The following is a 20584-nucleotide window of genomic DNA, read 5'->3' as shown; positions in this document are numbered from 1 at the left end:
CTACTTCAGATGGGCTTTAACTACCTTCAGAAGATTTGTTAAGCAACTCAGAAAATCAGTTAAATTTCAACCCAAATGTTGAGTGAAGTAAGTAACTCTGACTGACTCAGGTTGCAAACTGTGCCAGGAAGTGCTCTCTGAAAGGCAACTTGAAACGAGGTGCTAAAACTACAGCAAGGATAATTTTTTTTGGTCACACCTTGACCAGCTTTAAAAGATCTTTACTGCAAGGAATTGACCCAGATACTCCATGGGCAAGTTCTACTTCTACCTGTCTGCAATTGAATGTTTACTCATAACTTCAACGTTGGGAATTTTCAATGTAGCTGCTGGATCGGAGGGTGACTGTTGAGCTGGCAGTCAGTGGCAATATATTCAACCTCAAATGATACATCGGGGAATTTTAAAGAAAACGTTCACATTTGTGTAGCAAAAAGATACAAATAGCATTGAGACATAATACAGCTGAGGTTCTTGGATCAGTGCCAGTAATGATCTCTCTGGAATAGGGATCTCGGTTTCCCTTCCACCCGACAATAAAACAAATACTTACTTCACGCACATGGTTACTAGTTTTTTTTAAAATCAAAAACTTCTGACATGTTACTGTATAGGGGTCACTAAACTTTTCACCAAGTCAAATTGAAACAAGTGCCAACCACAAAATTGAATGGAGGGTTTGACTTATGGGGAGAGGCTGGGTATGCTGGGAGTTTTTTTTCCCTGAAGCATAGGAGGTTGCAGGGTGATTTACAGATGTTTATATAAATCATGAGAGGCATAGATAAGGCAAATGGCAGATGTTTTTTTCCCTGGGATTTCAAGACTAGGAGGCATTTTTAAAAAAAAATGGTGAGAGGAGAAAGATTTAAAAAGACACAAGGGGCAATTTTTAAACAAAAAAGTACACATGTGGCTTGCGTGTGGAATGAACATCCAGAGGAAGTGGTGATGGGAGTACAACTACAACATTTAAAAGACATTTGGATAAGTACATGAATAAGAAATGTTTGGAGGGATTTGGGTCAAGTCTAGGCAAGTGGGACTAGTTTAGTTTGGGATTCTGGTTGGCATGGACTGATTAAACCAAAAAATCCATTTCCATGCTGTATGGACTCTAATGAATGGGATCTCCTGCCAAAGCATTTCGCTCTGGAGGAGGTGGGAGGCTAGAGGAAGCAACACACCCAGTGAACATCTAGACCTCTCTTAGCTAACAAGCTGAACTGTCAGCGCCATCGCAGTGGAGTTCACCATCCTAACTCTCACAAATCGTTAGCAACATTCACCAGGAACCAACCCAATCAAAGTGTCCTGATCAACTTATCACTGCTGTTCCTCAGCGGAGCCTGCCTCACCTCGAATAGACCAGAATAGCAGAGACCCCACCCACCCTCACTTGCTGCAGATCATATTTACCCACTGAGCCAACATGGAGGAATAGTGCAGCTGCTCAAGAATCCCTCGAGTGACTTCTAGTGCAGAACTTTCCAAAGCATGGCTCTCAATCCCCCAGTGGGGCCACAAGCTGAATTATGGAGCTTGGAGGCACTAAAAGGTAGCCCTGAGCTCTGACAGAGGTCTAACAGCTGTGAATACCTTCTAAATGATCCTTTCCTAATTTATAATAAACAGTGGGGCAGTCCTACTGACAGACCTTTGAGGACAGATCCCTGATAAGTCCAGTGAGAAAAGTTGGTTTAGAGAACCCCACGTGTGAGTAGCGCCCTGCTGTCTCAGCGGTCTGCCAACCTCCACTCCCACTGCTCTCGTCGCTCACATGACCTATACTCTGGGGTCACAACAACTTCAAATTGGGAGTCGCAACAGGAGGAAGAGAAATCGGAGAAGCAATATTTCAGGAGAATTCCTTTGTTGTTTACCTTGTGGTATTCCACCAAGTCTGCGAGTGTCGCATGCTGCAACTGGTCCACGCCAAAGAAGGTGTACGAGTCCTTCGATGAGTCAATCAGGAAGTGTTTGAACCCATCGCTGCTTCGATAACTCAGGCAATAACCAATTATACGCTCACTGATTCGGATTAAAAACGCACCAGCTCCTTTTTTCCCCAGAAGCTCCTCAGTCTCTTGCCTGGTGATAACTCCTACAAATAAATCCTCACAATCAGCAAAAATAAGCCAGCAGTTCCTCAGCTTAGGGACACTGATTCAATACAAAGTAGAAAAAGAAAGCGGATAGATTTCAAAGCGCAACCTCTTTTGAAGGATTAGAAACAGGCACAACAGAACAGTGTTATCGGAAAGCCAGGTTAAGGGAATGGTTTTAAAATAAAAAGCAAATATAAAATCAATTTGGAGAAACCATTTCCAATGCTGGAAAGGCCTGTATTTCTGGATGACAAAGATTTAAGAGGGCAGGTTAGGGACGTTTCATTTACGTGGTTTATTTATGCACCAAGTTATAAATATTTTCTAATCAAAGTGTTCAGAGATATTGATACACACTTCTGGAACACTGGAAGGTAAACCTGGGTCTGCTGGCCCAGAGATAGGGACAGTACCACTGCCCTACAAGATCCCAGTGAGTTATAGTCTAGAATGCACAGCCCAAAGGATGTGCAGCAGAATCAACCTCTCAAAAAGGAACTGGATAAATACTTGGCAAGGAATAACATGCAGAGTGAAGAGCAAAGATTAGGGAAGTAGGAATAACTGAGGTGTTCCTCCAAAGAGCCAGCAATGTCGTGATGAGCTGAATGGCACCCACTTTGATGATTTAAGTGAAACTTATTCTCTTTGGAACAGAGAATGTGAAAGTTACAAAATTGATCCTGAAGATTTTTGTCCCCCATGGTGGTAAACACCGATTCAAAATACTAATGTGAAAAGGTTAAGAAAACTCAGCACATTAAGTAGAATTATTCCAAAGCAAAAGGATTAAGATGATGGCTGAATAAGTTACTGTGAAAAGCTGGTGCAGAAAGCAGTGACTGAGGTTTAGAGGAAAACAAAGAGATGGAGAGAAATAAAGCCAACAGCTGAACTTCTAACTCCATCCCAATAGAATAACAATGAACCAAATGTGGAACCTGGTGCCATTACTGGGACGTGTTAGCTGAGCTATCCTACAGAAATTTGTGTCGGGGTGGAGGTAGCAGGGGAGGAGAAAGATGATAGAAACACAAGCGAACAACAAAAAAAAAGGTCACGGACACCATAGTTAAATAAAACCAAACAAACCAACAGCTCACCGTGAAACCAGGGTGCTATGACGTCACTGTCCCTCTCATAACCTGCTCGGAGTGGGATTTGTTGCTCTCTGAACCATCTGATGATTCTCTCATGGCTGTTTTCACTCGATTTCTGGGTTTGTACATCTCTTCTGTAATGGAAAAATAAACACTGCCATTAATTAAATCATAAGCAAAGGCACACTATTCTGTTGTGACTACACTTTGAAAGTGGCTATAAGGCACTTGGGCCAACAAGGTCACGCAAGGTCGTATACTAATAAGGGTCTTCCTTCCTTTCATTTTTGGTACACCTTTCAAGTGATGCAATCTGTGTTTGGACTGCATGTTTTTCTAATGGCCAGGACTGCAAGGAATGTACACCACAAACAGGTAATTCCACCCAACCAACATTCCTTTCATCTACAAACAGGCCATTTTCTTTCACCGTTCTCAGAAATAACAAGGCTTTAGTTCGCAGTTTTGTTATTATCACAGAGGTTCTGGCATAGTGGTTATGTTGCTGGACTTGTAACCTGGAACCCCAGGCTCTAATCTTCCAGTGATATTGGCTCAAATCTTGGCTCAACAGATAGTAAAATCTGAATTGAATAAAAATACTGAAAAGAAAACCAAATACTGGATTAGTGGTACTGGAAGAGCACAGCAGTTCAGGCAGCATCCAACGAGCAGCGAAATCGACGCTTCGGGCAAAAGCCCTTCATCAGGAATAAAGGCAGTGAGCCTGAAGCGTGGAATGGTGACTTTTTTTTTTAAAAAAAATGAGTTCTTGAGAAGCTTGACTATGTTGTAAAAAAAATCAAATTCACTAATGTCCATAAAGGGAAGAGATCTGCCATCCTTACCTGCTGTGGCCTATATCCAACTACAGACCCATAGCAATGTGGGTGACTCACTGGTAATTAGGGATGGAAAATATATGTTGGCCCAGCCAGTAATACCCACATGCACTGAGTGACATAAAAATGCACTGAGCAGTCAATGAGTGTACCCTGATTAATTCATCATTGTGCTGGGGTCATGAATAGGAAAGGTTGAGAGGAAAATGGGCCAAGTGCTGGCAAATGGGACTGGATTAATTTAGGACATCTGGTTAGTATGGATGGGTTGAAGTGAAGGGTCTATTTTCATGCTGTACATCTCTCTGACTGCCACAATGGAAGTGAAATACAGTATACTGCTGGCAATTATCTTTCCCTCACCACCTCTGCTGCTGCTGCTCTTCACCTCCACAAGGTACTTTTTCAGTTGAGTTAGCAGGTACAGTAGCAAAGTTGGCATAAAACTCCATGTTTTTAAAATATTTGGCTAAGACTGAACTTGGAGAAGCATTCTTAATTGATGGGGCACTTTGAAAGAAAAATGACATCCAGCAACATATGACTCCAACATAAAGCGAGGTGGGAAAGCAATACTTGTGCCATAGTTTATAGTCAAATAATTTGTTTGCAACAGATTTTCACAGCATATGGACATCATTAGCAAGGCCAGTGTTTGTTGCCTATCCGTCTTTGAGAAGGTGGTCATGAGCTACGTCTTTAATCCAATATTATCCACGAGGTATCGGTACACCTTCAAGTGAATGTTGGGAAGGGAATTCCAGGATTTTAGTCCAGTGATAGTGAAGGAACAGCAATATAGTTCAGAGAGCTCCCTGGTAGGCAATAGCACGCTGGTACAAGAAATTGAACTCTATCACCATAATCTCATGGAGACGTTGTTCCTGTTCCAAAATCACTTTGCAAATGTTATCAATGTCTTCGCTTTCCGCTTACTTTTAAGCACAAATCAAGTTCAACATAGACATTTTTCACAATTCTCTGATAAAGAAAGTGCACAACACTACTTGTGGTCCATTTCAAAAGGGACAATGAGGTTTCTGTTGCAATTGACAGAATTCATGGGTACTCTTCCATAATTTAGTAATCAGGCTCAATTTAGATTAGATTAGCATGGCCAATTCACCTGACCTGCACATCTTTGGACATGTGGAAACTGGAGCAAACCCATGCAGAAACTGGGAGAATGTGCAAACTCCACATAGACAGTTGCCAGAGGCTGGAACCGAACCGGGGACCCTGGTGCTGTGAGGCAGCAGTGCTAACCACTGAGCCACCGTGCCACCCATTTAAGTAGCAGAGGTCACAGAATCCCTGCCCAAGAATAGATCAAGAACTTAAAACAGGCGAGGACTGCAGATGCTGCAGATCAGAGTTTAGATTAGAGTGGTGCTGGAAAAGCACAGCATCCAAGGAGCAGGAGAATCGACATTTCAGGCAAAAACCCTTCATCAGGAAAGAACTTAAGCTATCAGACTTCCTCATACCTCCAGACCATTTAGTCAGTCAATTTTACATGGAAATTTCAGACTGTTTTCCCGTGGCCTGCTCATTCCTGCCTCAAGTGGTTTGTTTGCTGGAGTAAAACTCAGAAGTTCACAGAAACACATTAGTTTGTTCAGTAGTACACACATTCAACACCCTACCCCTCTCCTGACAAAAATAAATAAATAAGATTGGGGATGCAGTTTGTAATTTATGCACAGATAAAGCGTTGATCAAGGGCTGCAGCAATTCAGGGAAAGCATGAACTAAAGCCCTCTGCTAGTCAAAATGGGGCTGTGAAATTTGAGGGCACAACTGTTTGCTTCATGTTTTCTGCTGTTTCTCTGACTGCACCCTGACACACATCTGCACTGTTTGCCAGAAATTGGTGATTATTCATCGGCCTTCGAGATTTCCAAACATACCTAAACACGCGCTGCATTCCTTTCCACTGAACACACAGCTGCTTATCTTTACTCACTGAGTCAACAGCCCTGGAGTGCAAACACTCAGCATGCGGCCCTTTCCAATTTGTCCCAAGTGCAAAAGCTTCACTTAGATTTCACATGGGCACAAGAACTTCAAAGAGGTGCCCACAAACACTAGTGACAACATGAAATAGTCAGCAGAGCCAATGCACTTCTTGACTATGAATGGGTGACTGATATGGATGGCTATACTTGCACGTACACATGTATAAACACACAGACACACTGGCATATTTTCAACTACGCAATTTGGAAGATGGGGGTGGCAGCTTTTAGTTAAGTTGTAGAAGCAAGTCTCTCAGCTATTCACCTTAGGAAAACAGAGGGAAAATGAATAAAAGATTGAAGGGTAACTTTAAAATCTCGTCCTTTTGTTTTTTAAAATCATTGCTTGGGGCCCAGTTGAACAAACCCTTTGGATCTTCAGGGTAGCACCGTGACTAAGTGGTTAGCACTGCTTCCTCACAGCGCCAGGTAACCAGGTTTGATCCCAGCCTCGGGCAACTGTCTGTGTGGAGTTTGTACATTCTCCCAGTTTTTGCGTGGGTTTCATCGGGTGCTCCGGTTTCCTCCCACAGTCCAAAGATGTGCAGGTCACGTGAATTGACCATGCCAAATTGCCCATAGTGTTAGGTGCATTAGTCAGAGGGAAATGGGTCTGGGGGAGGTCTTTGATCTTTTGAGGTATATTGAAAATTATAAATCACTCCACTAGCAACCATCCCTTCAGCTGCAAAGTCCTGGGATCCCCTCCCTAAAAACTGTTCATGTTTCTTTTCTCATTTAAAAAATAAAATTGGAAAAAACCTTTCATCTGTGACCAAATTTCTGGTCATTTCTCAACTTCTCTCTGCTCGCCTCAGTCCTAAACTTTCACTGATAACTGTTGTGACGTGGATTAGGATGCCTTAATAATGTTACTATGTAACTTGCTATCCTTACACAAGTTCCTGTTGACTCTTAAGCATTCATGATCAAGAACGGCTCACTATTACACTGCTGCATATTACACTCACCATGCCAAGAGGAAGTGCTCACCACTAACCTTGATCTACCCATACTGGACATGAACAAAACAATAAACTTCTCTGTACTTAAAATATTTTAAGAGCACTGAGGAATAAAAAGTTATTGGACCAACAGACACACTCCTGTCTTTACTTATCTGAATCACCAGAGGAATAAGGTTGTATGAAGATGAACCACCACCATCATGCTTCAAACTATTACCAGTACAGAACAACCTCAATTATCCAAACAAGACGGGCGGGGACTATTTTGTTCGGATAGCCGAGAGTTCAGTTAACTAATTGTTTGGATAATGGATAGCGTTTTTTAACGGGACATTGAGATCTCGTTCAGATAATTAATGTTCGAATAATCAAGGCTGTTCTGCATTGCACAAATTAAATACCCTACCAATTAAGTTGGGAACAACAGGACTTAGAGTGTGTGCATCAAAAGCACAGTTTGTAAGCAACATTCACAACAAATCAAACTTCACAGTTTTGTAAGCTGCTCACCTCACATTGCACTCTTTCCGATTAATTACATTTTTACGCGGGGGGACAGGAGGCTTCACTGGAGATGGAGTATTTTGGAAATTCTGTGTCATTGCAGACACTTTCCCCCTCTCAATCGCCTTCAGAGAGTGACGTTTGTAATCAGCCCGTGCCTGCTTCGCTATCGACCTCCGCCTTTCATCAGCTGCTTTGGATTTCCTTACTGCCGAAGGAAAATGTATTAAAAACGAGACTGGATTACAATGGTTCGTGTAGTACATGTAGTGCTGTAAATTCTTAATCTCATACAGTCAGCTCTGCTATAGCACAGTAGTTCTGTTCTCATGCAATCCTGAGTGTTAAGAAAATAGCGTAATAGCAGTACCATTTAAATTTAGGGAGCCAGAACGGCATTATAACCAAGACACACGTTAAAACTTCACACTTTAGAAACAGTGTCCCCAATTCATCAACTGTTATTGCAAATTCCCGTCAATGAAACACGTGCTATAGAAGAACGACCTGTATCGTGACTTTTGTTTAAATATCATGATTGAAACGCTTTCGATAACAAAAAAAAAATAACGTTAGTACATGTGAATCTTTGAATATCAAGAGTTGCAGTAGGCTAAAATTAAACCATGAGCAACAGGAGAAACAACACAAGTCCTAAACTATAATCAAATTTTAAAAATACACACACCCAAGGCTTTTAACAGAAACATTTGAGAGACTCAAAACAGTTGAACACTTAAAAACAAAATGCTAAGAAAGCAGACAACCAAACAATGCAACAGGTTTACCAAAAACCTTTCCCCTCTAAAAATCCAGATTGGCTCATTTTTAAAGAGGGTATTTAGAAGAGTACAACAGCTCATTCAAATCTAAAAAGCTGGAGAAACTCAGCAAGTCCAGCAGCAGCTGTGCAGAATCAAAATTAAACATTTCAAGTTCAGTAAGACACTCTTTCAAAATTGGTTCCATTTTGAAGGTCATACCAGACTGGACATTAACTCGATCTCTCTCTCCACAGAAGATGCCAAACTTGTGGTGTTTTGCCAGCATTTCTGTGCTTGGTTCAGATTTCCAGCATCCACAGCACTTTGCCTTAATTCAAATGCATATTCACTGGTTACATCCCAGCAGTTGTAGATATAGCTACTACACTTTGAAGCGTTAGACTGAATTCATAGATAACCAAGCCTTGTTTAGATATTTAAAGGCAGTTCCGATAGTTCAAATCGCATTTATTGATGTCCTGAGCATGTCGCAAATTGTTTTAGAGCGAAATGAAGTGAATTGAAAAATTGTAAAAGAGGTCGCACAGACACTAAAGGCAGCAAGTAGCAGATAATGTTTCAATGATGTTGGTCAAGGGATGATTATTGGGTAGGGCAATGTCATATTCTTCTTTGAATAATGCCCCAAGATATTACATTCACCCAAGACAGCAAACAAGACCTCAGTTTTTAATGTCTCATCTGAAAAATGGCACCTCTGACAGTGCAACACTCCATCAGTACTACAATGAGTTCGACAGCATACTGAATCAGAGATGTACAGCACAGAAACAGACCCTCCCATCCAGCTCATCCAAGCCAACCAGATATCATAAACTAACCTAGCCCCATTTTCCAGCACTTGGCCCATATCTCTGCAAACCCTTCCTATTCATGTACCCATCCAGATGGCTTTTTAAATGTAATTGTACCAGCCTACACCACCTCCTCTAGCAGCTCATTCCATACACGCACCACCCTCTGCGTGAAAACGTTGCCCCTTAGCTCCCTTTTATATCTTTCCCCTCTCACCCTAAACCTATGCCCTCTAGTTCTGGACTCCCCCACCCCAGAGAGAAGTCCTTGTCTATTTACCCTATCCATGCTGCTCAAGTTTATAAATCCCTCAGCCTCCGACGCTCCAGGGAAAAATAACCCCAATTCTTTGGAGTGGAAGTTGAACCTAGGACTAGCTTTGCGAAAGGAAAGTGCATTATTAGATTACTTACAGTGAGGAAATAGGTCCTTCGGCCCAACAAGTCCACACCAACCCACCGAAGCGCAACCCACCCAGACCCATCCCCTACATTTACCCCTTCACTTAACACTATGGGCAATTTAGCATGGCCACTTCACCTAACCTGCACATTTTTGGACTTCTGGGAGGAAACCGGAGCACCCGGAGGAACCCCACGCAGACACAGGGAGAATATGCAAACTCCACACAGTTGCCTGAGGTGGGAATTGAACCTGGGTTCTGGCGCTGTGAGGCAGCAGTGCTAACCACTGTGCCACTTAGCCTGGTCTTAATTGTGGACTAAATTAGAAACAAGGCTGTTTTCCAACAAAGGACCGAGGAAAGACTGCTGTAGTTTTTAAAAAGTTGATGATACTCATTGTGTTTTGTTAAAGTAATGGTGAAAGCTCTGGGGATTGTGTACAAAGAGAGATTGGGCCAGCTACAGATTGCTGTTGGTTTATGGAGTTGGGACCAGCTGTGGATGTCAAAGGTCATTTGCCCGATAACAGATTGTGGGCATACACAATATTGACAGAAGCCTTTGGACTGTTGAAAGGGAATATCTCTCTCCTGTTCTCCAGTAAAATACCGAAAACCTGAAAAACGTCAGTTCAGTTTCTCCACTAGGGTTGCTGCAAGCTGTTGCTTTTAGCAGTCGAGTCAAAAGACTTTATGAACTAGTAGTTCTGCAATTGCTTGGAAGAAATTAGAGAAGCTGAAAGGAAATTGAGGACAAATATGTAGAGAGATCCAAATAATAGGGTTGTAATAGAAGGGGATTTTGATTTTCCAAACATTGACGAAGACTGCCATAGTGTCAAAAGTTTGGAAGGCGAGAAATTTGTTAAGTGTTCAAGAAAATCTTATCTAAATGTAAATGTTCCTCCTACAGAAGGAGGAAAGCTTGAGCTATGAGGGAGGAGCTAGCCAAAGTTCAATGGTGCAATACCTTAGCAGGGATGACCGTGGAGGAACAATGGCAGATATTTCTGTGTATAATGCAGAAGATGCAGGATCAGTTCATTCCTAAAAAGGAAGAAAAGATCCCAGGAGGAGGCATGGGTGGCCATGGCTGACAAGGGAAGTTAAGAAACATATAAAGTTAAAAGAGAAAAAGTATAACATAGCAAAGATAAGTGGGAAAACTGAGGACTGGGAAGCTTTTAAAGAGCAACAGAGGATTACTAAGAAGGAAATACGCAGAGGGAAAAGGAGGCACGAAGGTAAACTGGCCAATAATATAAAGGAGGATAGTAAAAGCTTTTTTAGGTATGTGCAAGGCAAAAAATGGTTAGAACTAAAGTTGGGCCCTTGAAGACAAAAACAGGGGAATATATTACGGGGAACAAAGAAGTGGCAGAAGAATTAAATGGGTACTTCAGATAGGTGCTCACTGGGGAAGACACAAGCAATCTCCCGGAGGTAACAGTGGCTGAAGGACCTGAACTTACAGGAATTTATATTTGCCAGGAGTTGGTGTTGGAGAGACTGTTAGGTCTGAAGGTTGATAAGTCCCCAGGGCCTGATGGTCTACATCCCAGGATACTGAAGGTGGTGGCTCGGGAAATCGTGGATGCGTTGGTGACTATCTTCCAGAGTTCGATAGATTCGGGGTCGGTTCCTGAGGATTGGAGGGTGGCTAATGTTATAGCACTTTTTAAGAAAGGTGGGAGAGAGAAAGCAGGAAATTATAGACCAGTTAGTCTGACCTCAGTGGTGGGAAAGATGCTGGAATCTATTATAAAGGATGAAATTACTGCACATCTGGATAATAGTAACAGGATAGGACAGAGTCATCATGGATTTATGAAAGGGAAATCATGCTTGACTAATCTTCTGGAATTTTTTGAGGATGTAACTCTGAAGATGGATGAGGGAGATCCAGTAGATATAGTATACCTGGACTTTCAGAAAACTTTTGACAAAGTCCCACACGGGAGGTTAGTGAGTAAAATTAGGGCGCATGGTATTAGGGGCAAAGTACTAACTTGGATTGAAAATTGGTTGGCTGATAGGAAACAAAGGGTAGTGATAAACAGTTCCATTTCGGAATGGCAGGCAGTGACTAGTGGATCACAGCCTTTTACAATATATGTTAATGATATAGAAGATGGTATCAGCAATAACATTAGCAAATTTGCTGATGATACAAAGCTGGGTGGCAGGGTGAAATGTGATGAGGATGTTAGGAGATTACAGGGTGACCTGGACAAGTTAGATGAGTGGGTAGATGCAGTTTAATGTGGATAAATGTATGGTTATCCACTTTGGTGGCAAGAACAGGAAGGCAGATTACTACCTCAATGGAATCAATTTAGGTAAAGGGGCAGTACAAAGAGATCTGGGTGTTCTTGTACACCAGTCAATGAAGGTAAGCATGCAGGTACAGCAGGTAGTGAAGAAGGCTAATAGCATGCTGGCCTTCATAACAAGAGGGATTGAGTATAGAAGCAAAGACTTGCTTCTGCAGCTGTACAGGGCCCTGGTGAGACCACACGTGGAGTACTGTGTGCAGTTCTGGTCTCCAAATTTGAGGAAAGACATTCTGGCTATTGAGGAAGTGCAGTGTAGGTTCACGAGGTCAATTCCTGGAATGGCGGGATTACCTTAAGCTGAAAGACTGAAGCGACTGGGCTTGTATACCCTTGAGTTTAGAAGACTGAGAGGGGATCTGATTGAGACATATAAAATTATTAAAGGATTGGACACTCTGGCAGCAGGAAACATGTTTCCGCTGATGGGTGAGTGCCGAACCAGAGGACACAGCTTAAAAATACGGGGTAGACCATTTGGGACAGAGATGAGGAGAAACTTCTTCACCCAGAGAGAGTGGTTGTGGCTGTGTGGAATGCTCTGCCCCAGAGGGCAGTGGAGGCCCAGTCTCTGGATTCATTTAAGAAAGAGTTGGATAGAGCTCTCAAGGATAGTGGAATCAAGGGTTATGGAGAGAAGGCAGGAAGAGGATACTTATTAGGAATGATCAGCCATGATCATATTGAATGGCGGTGCAGGCTCAAAGGGCTGAATGGCCTACTCCTGCACCTATTGTCTATTGTCTCTTGGGACCTAAGGTAGGGCAAGTGTTACAAGGGAAACATTTTGGGACTAGTGATCACAATTCTATTAGTCTTAAAATAGTTTTGAAAAAGATAAGCCTTCCATTAAAGTTAAATTTCTTAACTAGAGTAAGGGAAATTGTAATGGTTTGAGACAAAAACTTTCAAAAGTCGAGTGGAATAGACTGTAGAAAGAAAGGGAGGCAAGAGAACTCAGGAAATAAATATTGATGTTTTGTAAACAGTTCACATTCCAGAAGAGGAAGAGCTGGAAGTCTTAGAAAACATCAAGGTGGATAAATTTGGGTCTGGGTGGGTGACTCTTCGGAGTGTCGGAATGGAATTGTTGGGTGGAAGGGCCTGTTTCCACACTGTAGGGAATCTAAGTGAACCTAAAATCTCCAGGACCTGATTAGGTGTATCCAGGATGTTGTGAGGCCTCTAGCAGAAATATTTGTGTCACCCAAATCCACGGGGTGAGGTACTGGAGGACTGGAGGGTGGATAATGTTGTGCCTTTAATTGGTGCGCCTGACATCGGTGGTGGACAAGTCATTGGAGGGGATTCTGAAAGATCGGATTTACACACATTTGGAGGGGAAGGAATGATTAGGGATAGCATGGTTGCGTGAGAGAGAATGTGTGACTCTCAAACCTTATGGTGTCTTTTGAGATGTAACCAAAAAGATTTGAGGGCAGAACAGTCGACATTACTTACTTGGACTTCAGTAAAGTTTTTGATCAGGTTCTGCTTGGTAGACTAATTAGGAAAATTAGACCATATGGGATTCAGCATGAACTTGCCAATTTGATATAAAACTTGCTTTACGGTAGGAGACAGAGGGTGGTGGTGGAGGTTGTTTTTCAGACTGGAGGCCTGTGACCAGCGATGTGATGCAAGGATCAGTACTAGATCCACATTTGTTTGTTATTTACACAAGTGGTTTCAATTAGAATATAGGAAGCATGGTAAGTAAGTTTGCATATAACACCAAAAGTGGTGGTATAATGGAGAGTGAAGAATGTTATATCAGATTACAAAGGGATGTTAATCAACTGGGTCAATGGGCTGAGGAGTGACAGATGGAGTTTAATTTGGACAATGAGGGGTGTTGAATTTTGGTAAAACAAACAAGGGCAGGACTTGTACAATTAATGGTAAGGACTTGGGTAGTGCTGCAGAACAGAGAGACCAAAGAGTTCAAGCACATACTTCTTTGAAAGGTGTGTCACATGTTGACAGGGTGGTTAAGGCAGCATTTAGCGTGCTTGCCTTAATTCCGCAGCCCTTTGAGTATAGGAGTTGTGATAACACAGGATGTTGGTGAGGCCTCTTTTGACGTTGTGCATGCAGTTCTGGTTGCCCTGTCATAGGAAGGATATTATTAAACTGGAGAGGGTTCAGAAAAGATATCGCTAGTAACAGACTGTTTGAGTTATAAAAATAGGCTGAGATTTTTTTCACTCGGGCATAGGAAGTTGAGGGGTGACCTTACTGAAGTTTAAAATCACAAGGGGCATAGATAAGGGGAATGACAAAGGATGTGAGAGTTCAAAACTCGGGGGCATATTTTTTTTTTTAAGGTGAGCAGGAAAGGATTTATAAGGGACAGGAGGGACAAATTCTTTTATACAGAGTGGTTAGTGTGGAATGAACTTCTGGAGGAAGTGGTGCATGCAGGTATAGTTACAATATTTAAAAAGACATTTGGATAAGTAAATCAATAGGAATGGTTTGGAGGGATATGGGCCAAATGCAGGCAAATGGGACTAGTTTAGTTTGGGAACATGGTTGGCATGGACTAGGTGAATCAAAGGGTCTGCTTCCATGCTGCATGACTGTATATGAAAAGATCAGAGAACTGGAAGAGAAATTGAAATTGATGGAGAAACTCAGCAGGTCTGGCAGCAACTGTAGGGCGAGAGCACGGTTTATGTTTCAAGTCCTGTGACTCTTCATTAGAGCTGTTCGTTGTAGGAACGGCTCATTACCAACAGTTCAGATGAAGAGTCACCGCACTCTTTACTCCAACTCTGCCTTCCTCCCACAGATACTGCCTGACTTACTAAGTTTCTCCAGCCATTTCTGCTTTTCTTTCAGATCTCCAGCATTTGTAGTTCCTGGTTTTAATATTAGAGAACTGAAAGACTTGGGAAACAAAAGGAACTTTCCGTCAACTCCTAAAGCGTTGGTGCTACTCTACTGCTCGGAGAAAGTGAGGACTGCAGATGCTGGAGTACCAGGGTTGAAAAATGTGGTGCTGGAAAAACACAGCAGGCCAGGCAGCATCCAATTCTTCTGCTCCTCGGATGCTGCCTGGCCTGCTATGTTTTTCCAGCACCACATTTTTCAACTCTATTCTACTGCTTCCTAGTTTTTGTCCTCTTCAGCTGTATCAATCTTTTTTTGTCTGTTCGTATATCCATATGAGAAGTGGAAGAGGGTTAAGAAGAGGATTAGAGTCCTAACTAGTTGAGTGATACATTTGTAGTTGTTTATCTACAGTTACAATCTGTTTATGACAAATAGTAATTCTTGTTACATACAGATAACCTGTATCCTTCCAACAGGTAAATTAGGTACTTTGCTTAGCTTTTGTGACGACTCCGGGAATAACGGAGCTCGATTTCCAGTGTGTTGTCCTAGTGAGTCTCAGACACTGAGAAAAAGAACACAAAGACCATCTGGTTGCGAGTCATGCACTTCCCCTTGAACCCTGCCTCTCAAATACTCGAGGCCATGGTGAAGAGACGATTAACCAAACAAAATGCACATCATTTAAAAAATACACAATTGTGCAAGGAGATTCAGAGCTAGTCAGCTCATAAGTAACCATGGTAACGAGTTAGGAACAGAGCAAGCTTTGCTGCTACTAATTTGATTAACTTTCCATAATTGGAAAGCAACAAGGACATTTCACATTGTGGTCTTAAAACATTTCCATGAGCAATCAATGACAAGTCCCACTTTACTGCAGTATATTGAAAAGATAGCTACAGAATTCCAGGGTGGCTTCCTGACAGGCAAATCCCAGGTTTGGTGTCTGCCACATCACAACATTCAAATAAAAAGGACAAGATTCGACAAGTGTTGTAAAGCTGAAAAAAAAATTTTTCTTGGTTTCAAAAACTTACCCAAGTCTGGTCCTGCTCTGAAATTGGATATTACAGGAAGGTAAAAATTAAAGTTGTTTCTCCCTATTTTACAACAACTGTTTTTATATATACAGTCCATTTACTATAAAAAGTCAGGGAGGGTGCTACAAAAGATTTTTCCTTTTCAGATAAGGAAGTCCCATTTAATGAGTGGACATAGTAACTGCCACACAGTCTTTTAAAAATATCACCAGTTTGTAAAGGCATAGATAGGATGAATAGCCATGGTCTTTTCCAGGGTAAGGGAGTCCAAAACTGGCGGGCCTAGGTTTAAGGTAGAGGGGAAAGATTTAAAAGGGATCGAAGAGGCAACTTTTTCACACAGAGGGTGGTGCGTGTATGGAATGAACTGCCAGAGGAAGTGATGGAGGTTGATACAATTACAGAATTTAAAAGGCATCTGGATGGGTACATGAATAGGAAGGGTTTAGAGGGATATGGGCCAAATGCTGGCAAATGGGACAGATTAATTTAGGATATCTGTTGGCATGAACGAGTTGGACTGAAGGGTCAGTTTCAATGCTGTACATCTCTATGACTCGGAGATGCCACAGTAAGCAAAACTATGCTGGCCAAAAAGGAACTACACTATTTTATACATAACAACGAAAAAGATGCAGGGTAAAAAGGACAGGGAAACAAACTTTTGTTTTTAATGTTGCTCACACATCAAGAACACAAGTACAGGACACTTGGCTATTAAAGTTTTCCTACATTACGTTTCTGAATTTTGACTGCTGTTACCAAGAGATTTGGAATATCCTTGGAATGTGAAAGATGCTTTCCAAATGAAAAAGTTCTCACACCAGTCCTTCTAGGTTGTAACCTGGAGAGGGTGCATTACATTTGGCTTCAAGGAAGTCTATTTAACCTTTCCAAATAATAGAACTTTCTGCATGACCGCATCCCCACTAAAATGCAAACAAGAAATGTCAATTTTTTTTCCCCAATCTAATGTCTCACTATAAAGAAACAGCTTCCTACAAATTTGAGTATGTTTGACCATCACAAAACATGCCCTGCTCAAAACTTGAGAGATTTAGAAAGCTAAGCTTTTTATTTTCCTCCCACAGAATGCTACGAACTTCAATGAATTGTAAACCCAGGCTTGTTTCAAGTTCCACAAGCTTTGTGTCGTGACTCACAGCAGATGCACTATCACCCTGTGTACTTCCTGACCTACAGCAGCTCCTGATCAAGCAAAATCTCCACTTTAAAATTCTCTCCTTTTGTTTCAAATCCATCCCTGCTCTCTCCCCTCCCTACAGGGAGAGGGTAGCTTTGGTGGGATGCTCTTCAGAGGGTTGGTGTGAACTCTATGGGATGAATGGCCTGCTTCCACACCGCAGAGATTCTATGATCTCGAATATAAAACTGCAAAAAAAAAACTTTATCGTAAAGGGCTAGGTAGATTAGAACTCCATCTTTCTGGTGTCTAACAATTGCCAAGCTTCTTCAGACAAGGTTCAAGAGCTGCACAAGGTTACCCCGCTGAAAGTTAGAAGTCAGTCATTGCTCAGCTATTTCCATCATCTTGTCCACAAGCAAAGTTATAAATATTGCCTTATCAAGGTGGTAGTTAGAATTCTGTCTCGTGCAGTAGTATGTTGCTGTTTAACGTTTAAAAAAAATGCTTCCGATCCCAGACATTGATCAGGGACAAATACCTGATGCCTTCCTTCTACACACCAAGGGGATTTGTCTGTGGAGCCAAGGTTACATCAGAGAGAGGGACTGCGCAAACAGAGCCTTCCAATCTAACATTATAATTCAAGTACGCAAATTCAGTGGGTTTCTTTGAATCAGTAGCAGGATACAAATTCAACACATTCTACAAAGAGCATGATTACTGAGCAGCATTCACATCTGGTCTTGGAGACTTTGGGAATTTCAAGCACTTTCCCTCAAGAAAATGCCAAACACAGCACTGAGAGCCAACCACTGCTGGAAAGCCACCAAACGAAGGAGAGGAACTTAGATCGACTGCTGCCCAAAGAGTGCATTTGGTGAGATAGCAAGAACAGGACTTCAGTTGGGACAATACCACATCCATTCATGTCTCAGCAAACATGGAACACAGACCTCAGAATGGTGTACTGATGGCACGATCACAGAGACAGAACTGAAAATAAACTCAAGCAAAGCATTAGCTAGTGGACAAATAGTTACTTCACCAATCAGGTACTAACACCTGAATCAGGAATCAATACTCTGGATATACTTCATGTATATACTTGGTGCCAACAGAATATCAACCCCTTTATATGTGGAGGAGGAACACAAAGTCCTTATTGCTACATGAGAAACCACTATCCACATTGGTCAAAGATGAAAAATGCCCAGACACAAGGAAAAATGAGCATACAAAAGCTGTTGATCTAAATAAGTCTTAAACCAGTTAGATAGACCTTGATGAGGCACAGTAACAAAAATGAAAAAAAAATCAAATAGTTTACAGAAATTTAGAAAACTGCAAGATTAAAAGGTCACGTTAAGGGGGAGGACAGACAGACAGACAGACAGACGGACGATAGGTCACTGGTCCCTTAAGGTTTGCACGGAGCCTTTTATTTACATGGAGAAGCAGACAGAGTTCAGAGTATGGCCAAACCATGGAAACAGCTCAGACGCTGATACAACACCCTTCCACATTGCACTGCCTTCACCAGCCCAACCCATGAGGAGGTCCTCCAATCTGCCCATCTCACACTGCACAGGATGCCTAAAAGATCAGATCAGGAGCACGGGAACAGAAGAGCAAACAAAATTTACAAGTGACTCCTCAGAAAACAATATAGGGGCTACAAAAAAAAATTAACTACAAATGGCAACAAACAAACAAACAAACGATGCAACCTGGCACCTTTTCTAAATCGAGATCTGGTGAACTGTAGAGGAACTTTGGCATTCCTGCCTTTTAAGAAAGGCATCATTTAGAGATAATGGTCACACCCAGCAGAGGGCTATACTATGATTTCTAAAATGAGCCAAGTCCAACCAACTTGGCATGGTTCTTTTCTGATACTGCTATATTACAGCAGAGTGCAGTACTGAAAGAATAGAGAACAAAGAAATTTACAGCTCAGGCACAGGCCCTTCAGCCCTCCAAGCATGAGCCGATCCAAATCTACTGTCTAAACCTGTTGCCTACTTCCTAAGCATCTGTATCCCTCTGCTCCCCTCCTATTCATGCATATGTTCAGACGCATCTTAAATGAATCTACCGTGCCTACTTCTACCACCTCTGCTGGCAATGCGTTCCAAATGCCCACCACCCTCTGTGTGAAGTACTTGCTGCGTGTATCCCCCTTAAACTTTCCACCTCTCACCTTGAAAGCGTGACCTCTCATTACTGAATCCTTCACCCTGGGAAAAAGCTGGTCTCTATCCACCCTGTCTATACCCTTCATGATTTTGTAAATCTCAATCAAGTCCCCCCTCAATCTCCTTTCTTCTAATGAAAATAAACCTAACCTACTCAACCTCACTTCATAGCTAGTACCTTCCATACCAGGCAACGTCCTCGAAAACCTTCTCAGCACCCTCTCCAAAGCATCTACATCCTTTTGGTAATGTGGTGAACAGAACTGTACACAGTATTCTAAATGCAGCCGAACCAATATCTCGTACAGTGTTAACATGGACTTTTGAGCTCTTATACTCCATACCCTGGCCAATGAAGGCAAGCATACTATATGCCTTCTTGACCACTCTCTCCACCTGTGCAACAACCTTCAGGGTACAATGGACTTGCACTCCCAGATCTCTCTGCCCATCAACTTTTCCCAAGGCTCTTCCGTTCATTGTATAATTCGCTCTAGAATTAGGCTTGCCTAAATGGATCACCTCATATTTGTCTGGATTGAAATCCATCTGCCACTTTTCCACACAACTCTCCAGTCCATCTATATCCTCCTGTATTCTCTGACAGTCCCTTATGCTTTCTGCTACTCCACCAATCTTCGTGTCACCTCAAACTTGCTGATCATACCAACAGTACACTCTTCCAGATCATTTATGTATTTCACAAACAACAGTGGCCCCAATACTGACCCCTATGGAACAACACTGGTTACCTTCCTCCATTTCAGGAAACTCCCTTCAACTACCACTCTCCGTCTCCTGTTGCTCAACCAGTTCTTTATCTGCCAGCTAGAACACCCTGCACACCATGTGACTTCACTTTCTCCATTAGTTTACCATGGGGAACCTTATCAAACAAATGTCCACGTGTACGACATCAACAGCCCTTCCTTCATCAACTTGGTCACCTCCTCGAAGAATGCTATTAAGTTGGTAAGGCATGATCTCCCCCGCACAAAACCTTGTTGCCTATCACTGATAAGCCCATTCTTTTCTAAATATAAATAGATCCTATCCCTCAGTAATTTGTGAAGGAGCAGGGAATTTCTTTTTAATAGTTGCACTTCATTATAAAATCTACCCTTTCCATGACACACACACCAAATTGCCTACACTGTTGCTTGGGAATCCGCCTTCAAATTGGACATCAGTTCAGTGGGTCAGACGTCGGCACTGGTCTGGGTTCAGGCATTAGGAGATCTATGCTTTTTTTTCCAAAGCAGACCTGAGGCAGCTCAGGGATTCCCTCAAGGCAAGAGGTCTCGAGAGTCAATGGAGCAGCTGTAAATATTAGCTGGTAGATATCAACACAAATCAAGATGCTCAAACCAGTCAGAATACACAAAGACAAATTCCCCCAGTGGAATGTTTTCAAACTGACACGTTTACACTAGAATTCTCAATTTCCCCCAACAACAATGTGGCACATGAGCGAGAACACTAATTACTAACATACTTGTACTTTT

At 42.1% G+C, this 20584-nt stretch overlaps 2 protein-coding genes across 3 annotated transcripts in view; one reads left to right on the top strand and one right to left on the bottom strand.

The window, feature by feature from the left end:
• LOC140485619 (chondroitin sulfate N-acetylgalactosaminyltransferase 1-like) overlaps positions 1-16876 on the top strand; it is a 312994-nt gene extending 296118 nt beyond the window's left edge. The window contains exon 10 of the transcript XR_011962394.1: positions 16829-16876. The gene's annotated coding sequence lies outside the window, so the exon portion shown is untranslated. The remainder of the gene's footprint in view (positions 1-16828) is intronic.
• sh2d4a (SH2 domain containing 4A) overlaps positions 1-20584 on the bottom strand; it is a 51674-nt gene that overhangs the window by 1898 nt on the left and 29192 nt on the right. For both annotated transcript variants that reach the window (XM_072583953.1, XM_072583955.1), the window contains exons 7-9: positions 7547-7748; positions 3212-3342; positions 1884-2104 (exon numbers count right to left, since the gene is read on the bottom strand). In XM_072583953.1, the coding sequence (XP_072440054.1) occupies positions 1884-2104; positions 3212-3342; positions 7547-7748 (554 nt within the window). The remainder of the gene's footprint in view (positions 1-1883; positions 2105-3211; positions 3343-7546; positions 7749-20584) is intronic.

Source organism: Chiloscyllium punctatum, chromosome 14 (assembly GCF_047496795.1).
Source record: "Chiloscyllium punctatum isolate Juve2018m chromosome 14, sChiPun1.3, whole genome shotgun sequence".
NCBI classification, from domain to species: Eukaryota; Metazoa; Chordata; class Chondrichthyes; order Orectolobiformes; family Hemiscylliidae; genus Chiloscyllium; species Chiloscyllium punctatum.
This window is presented reverse-complemented; position numbering and strand designations above follow the sequence as displayed.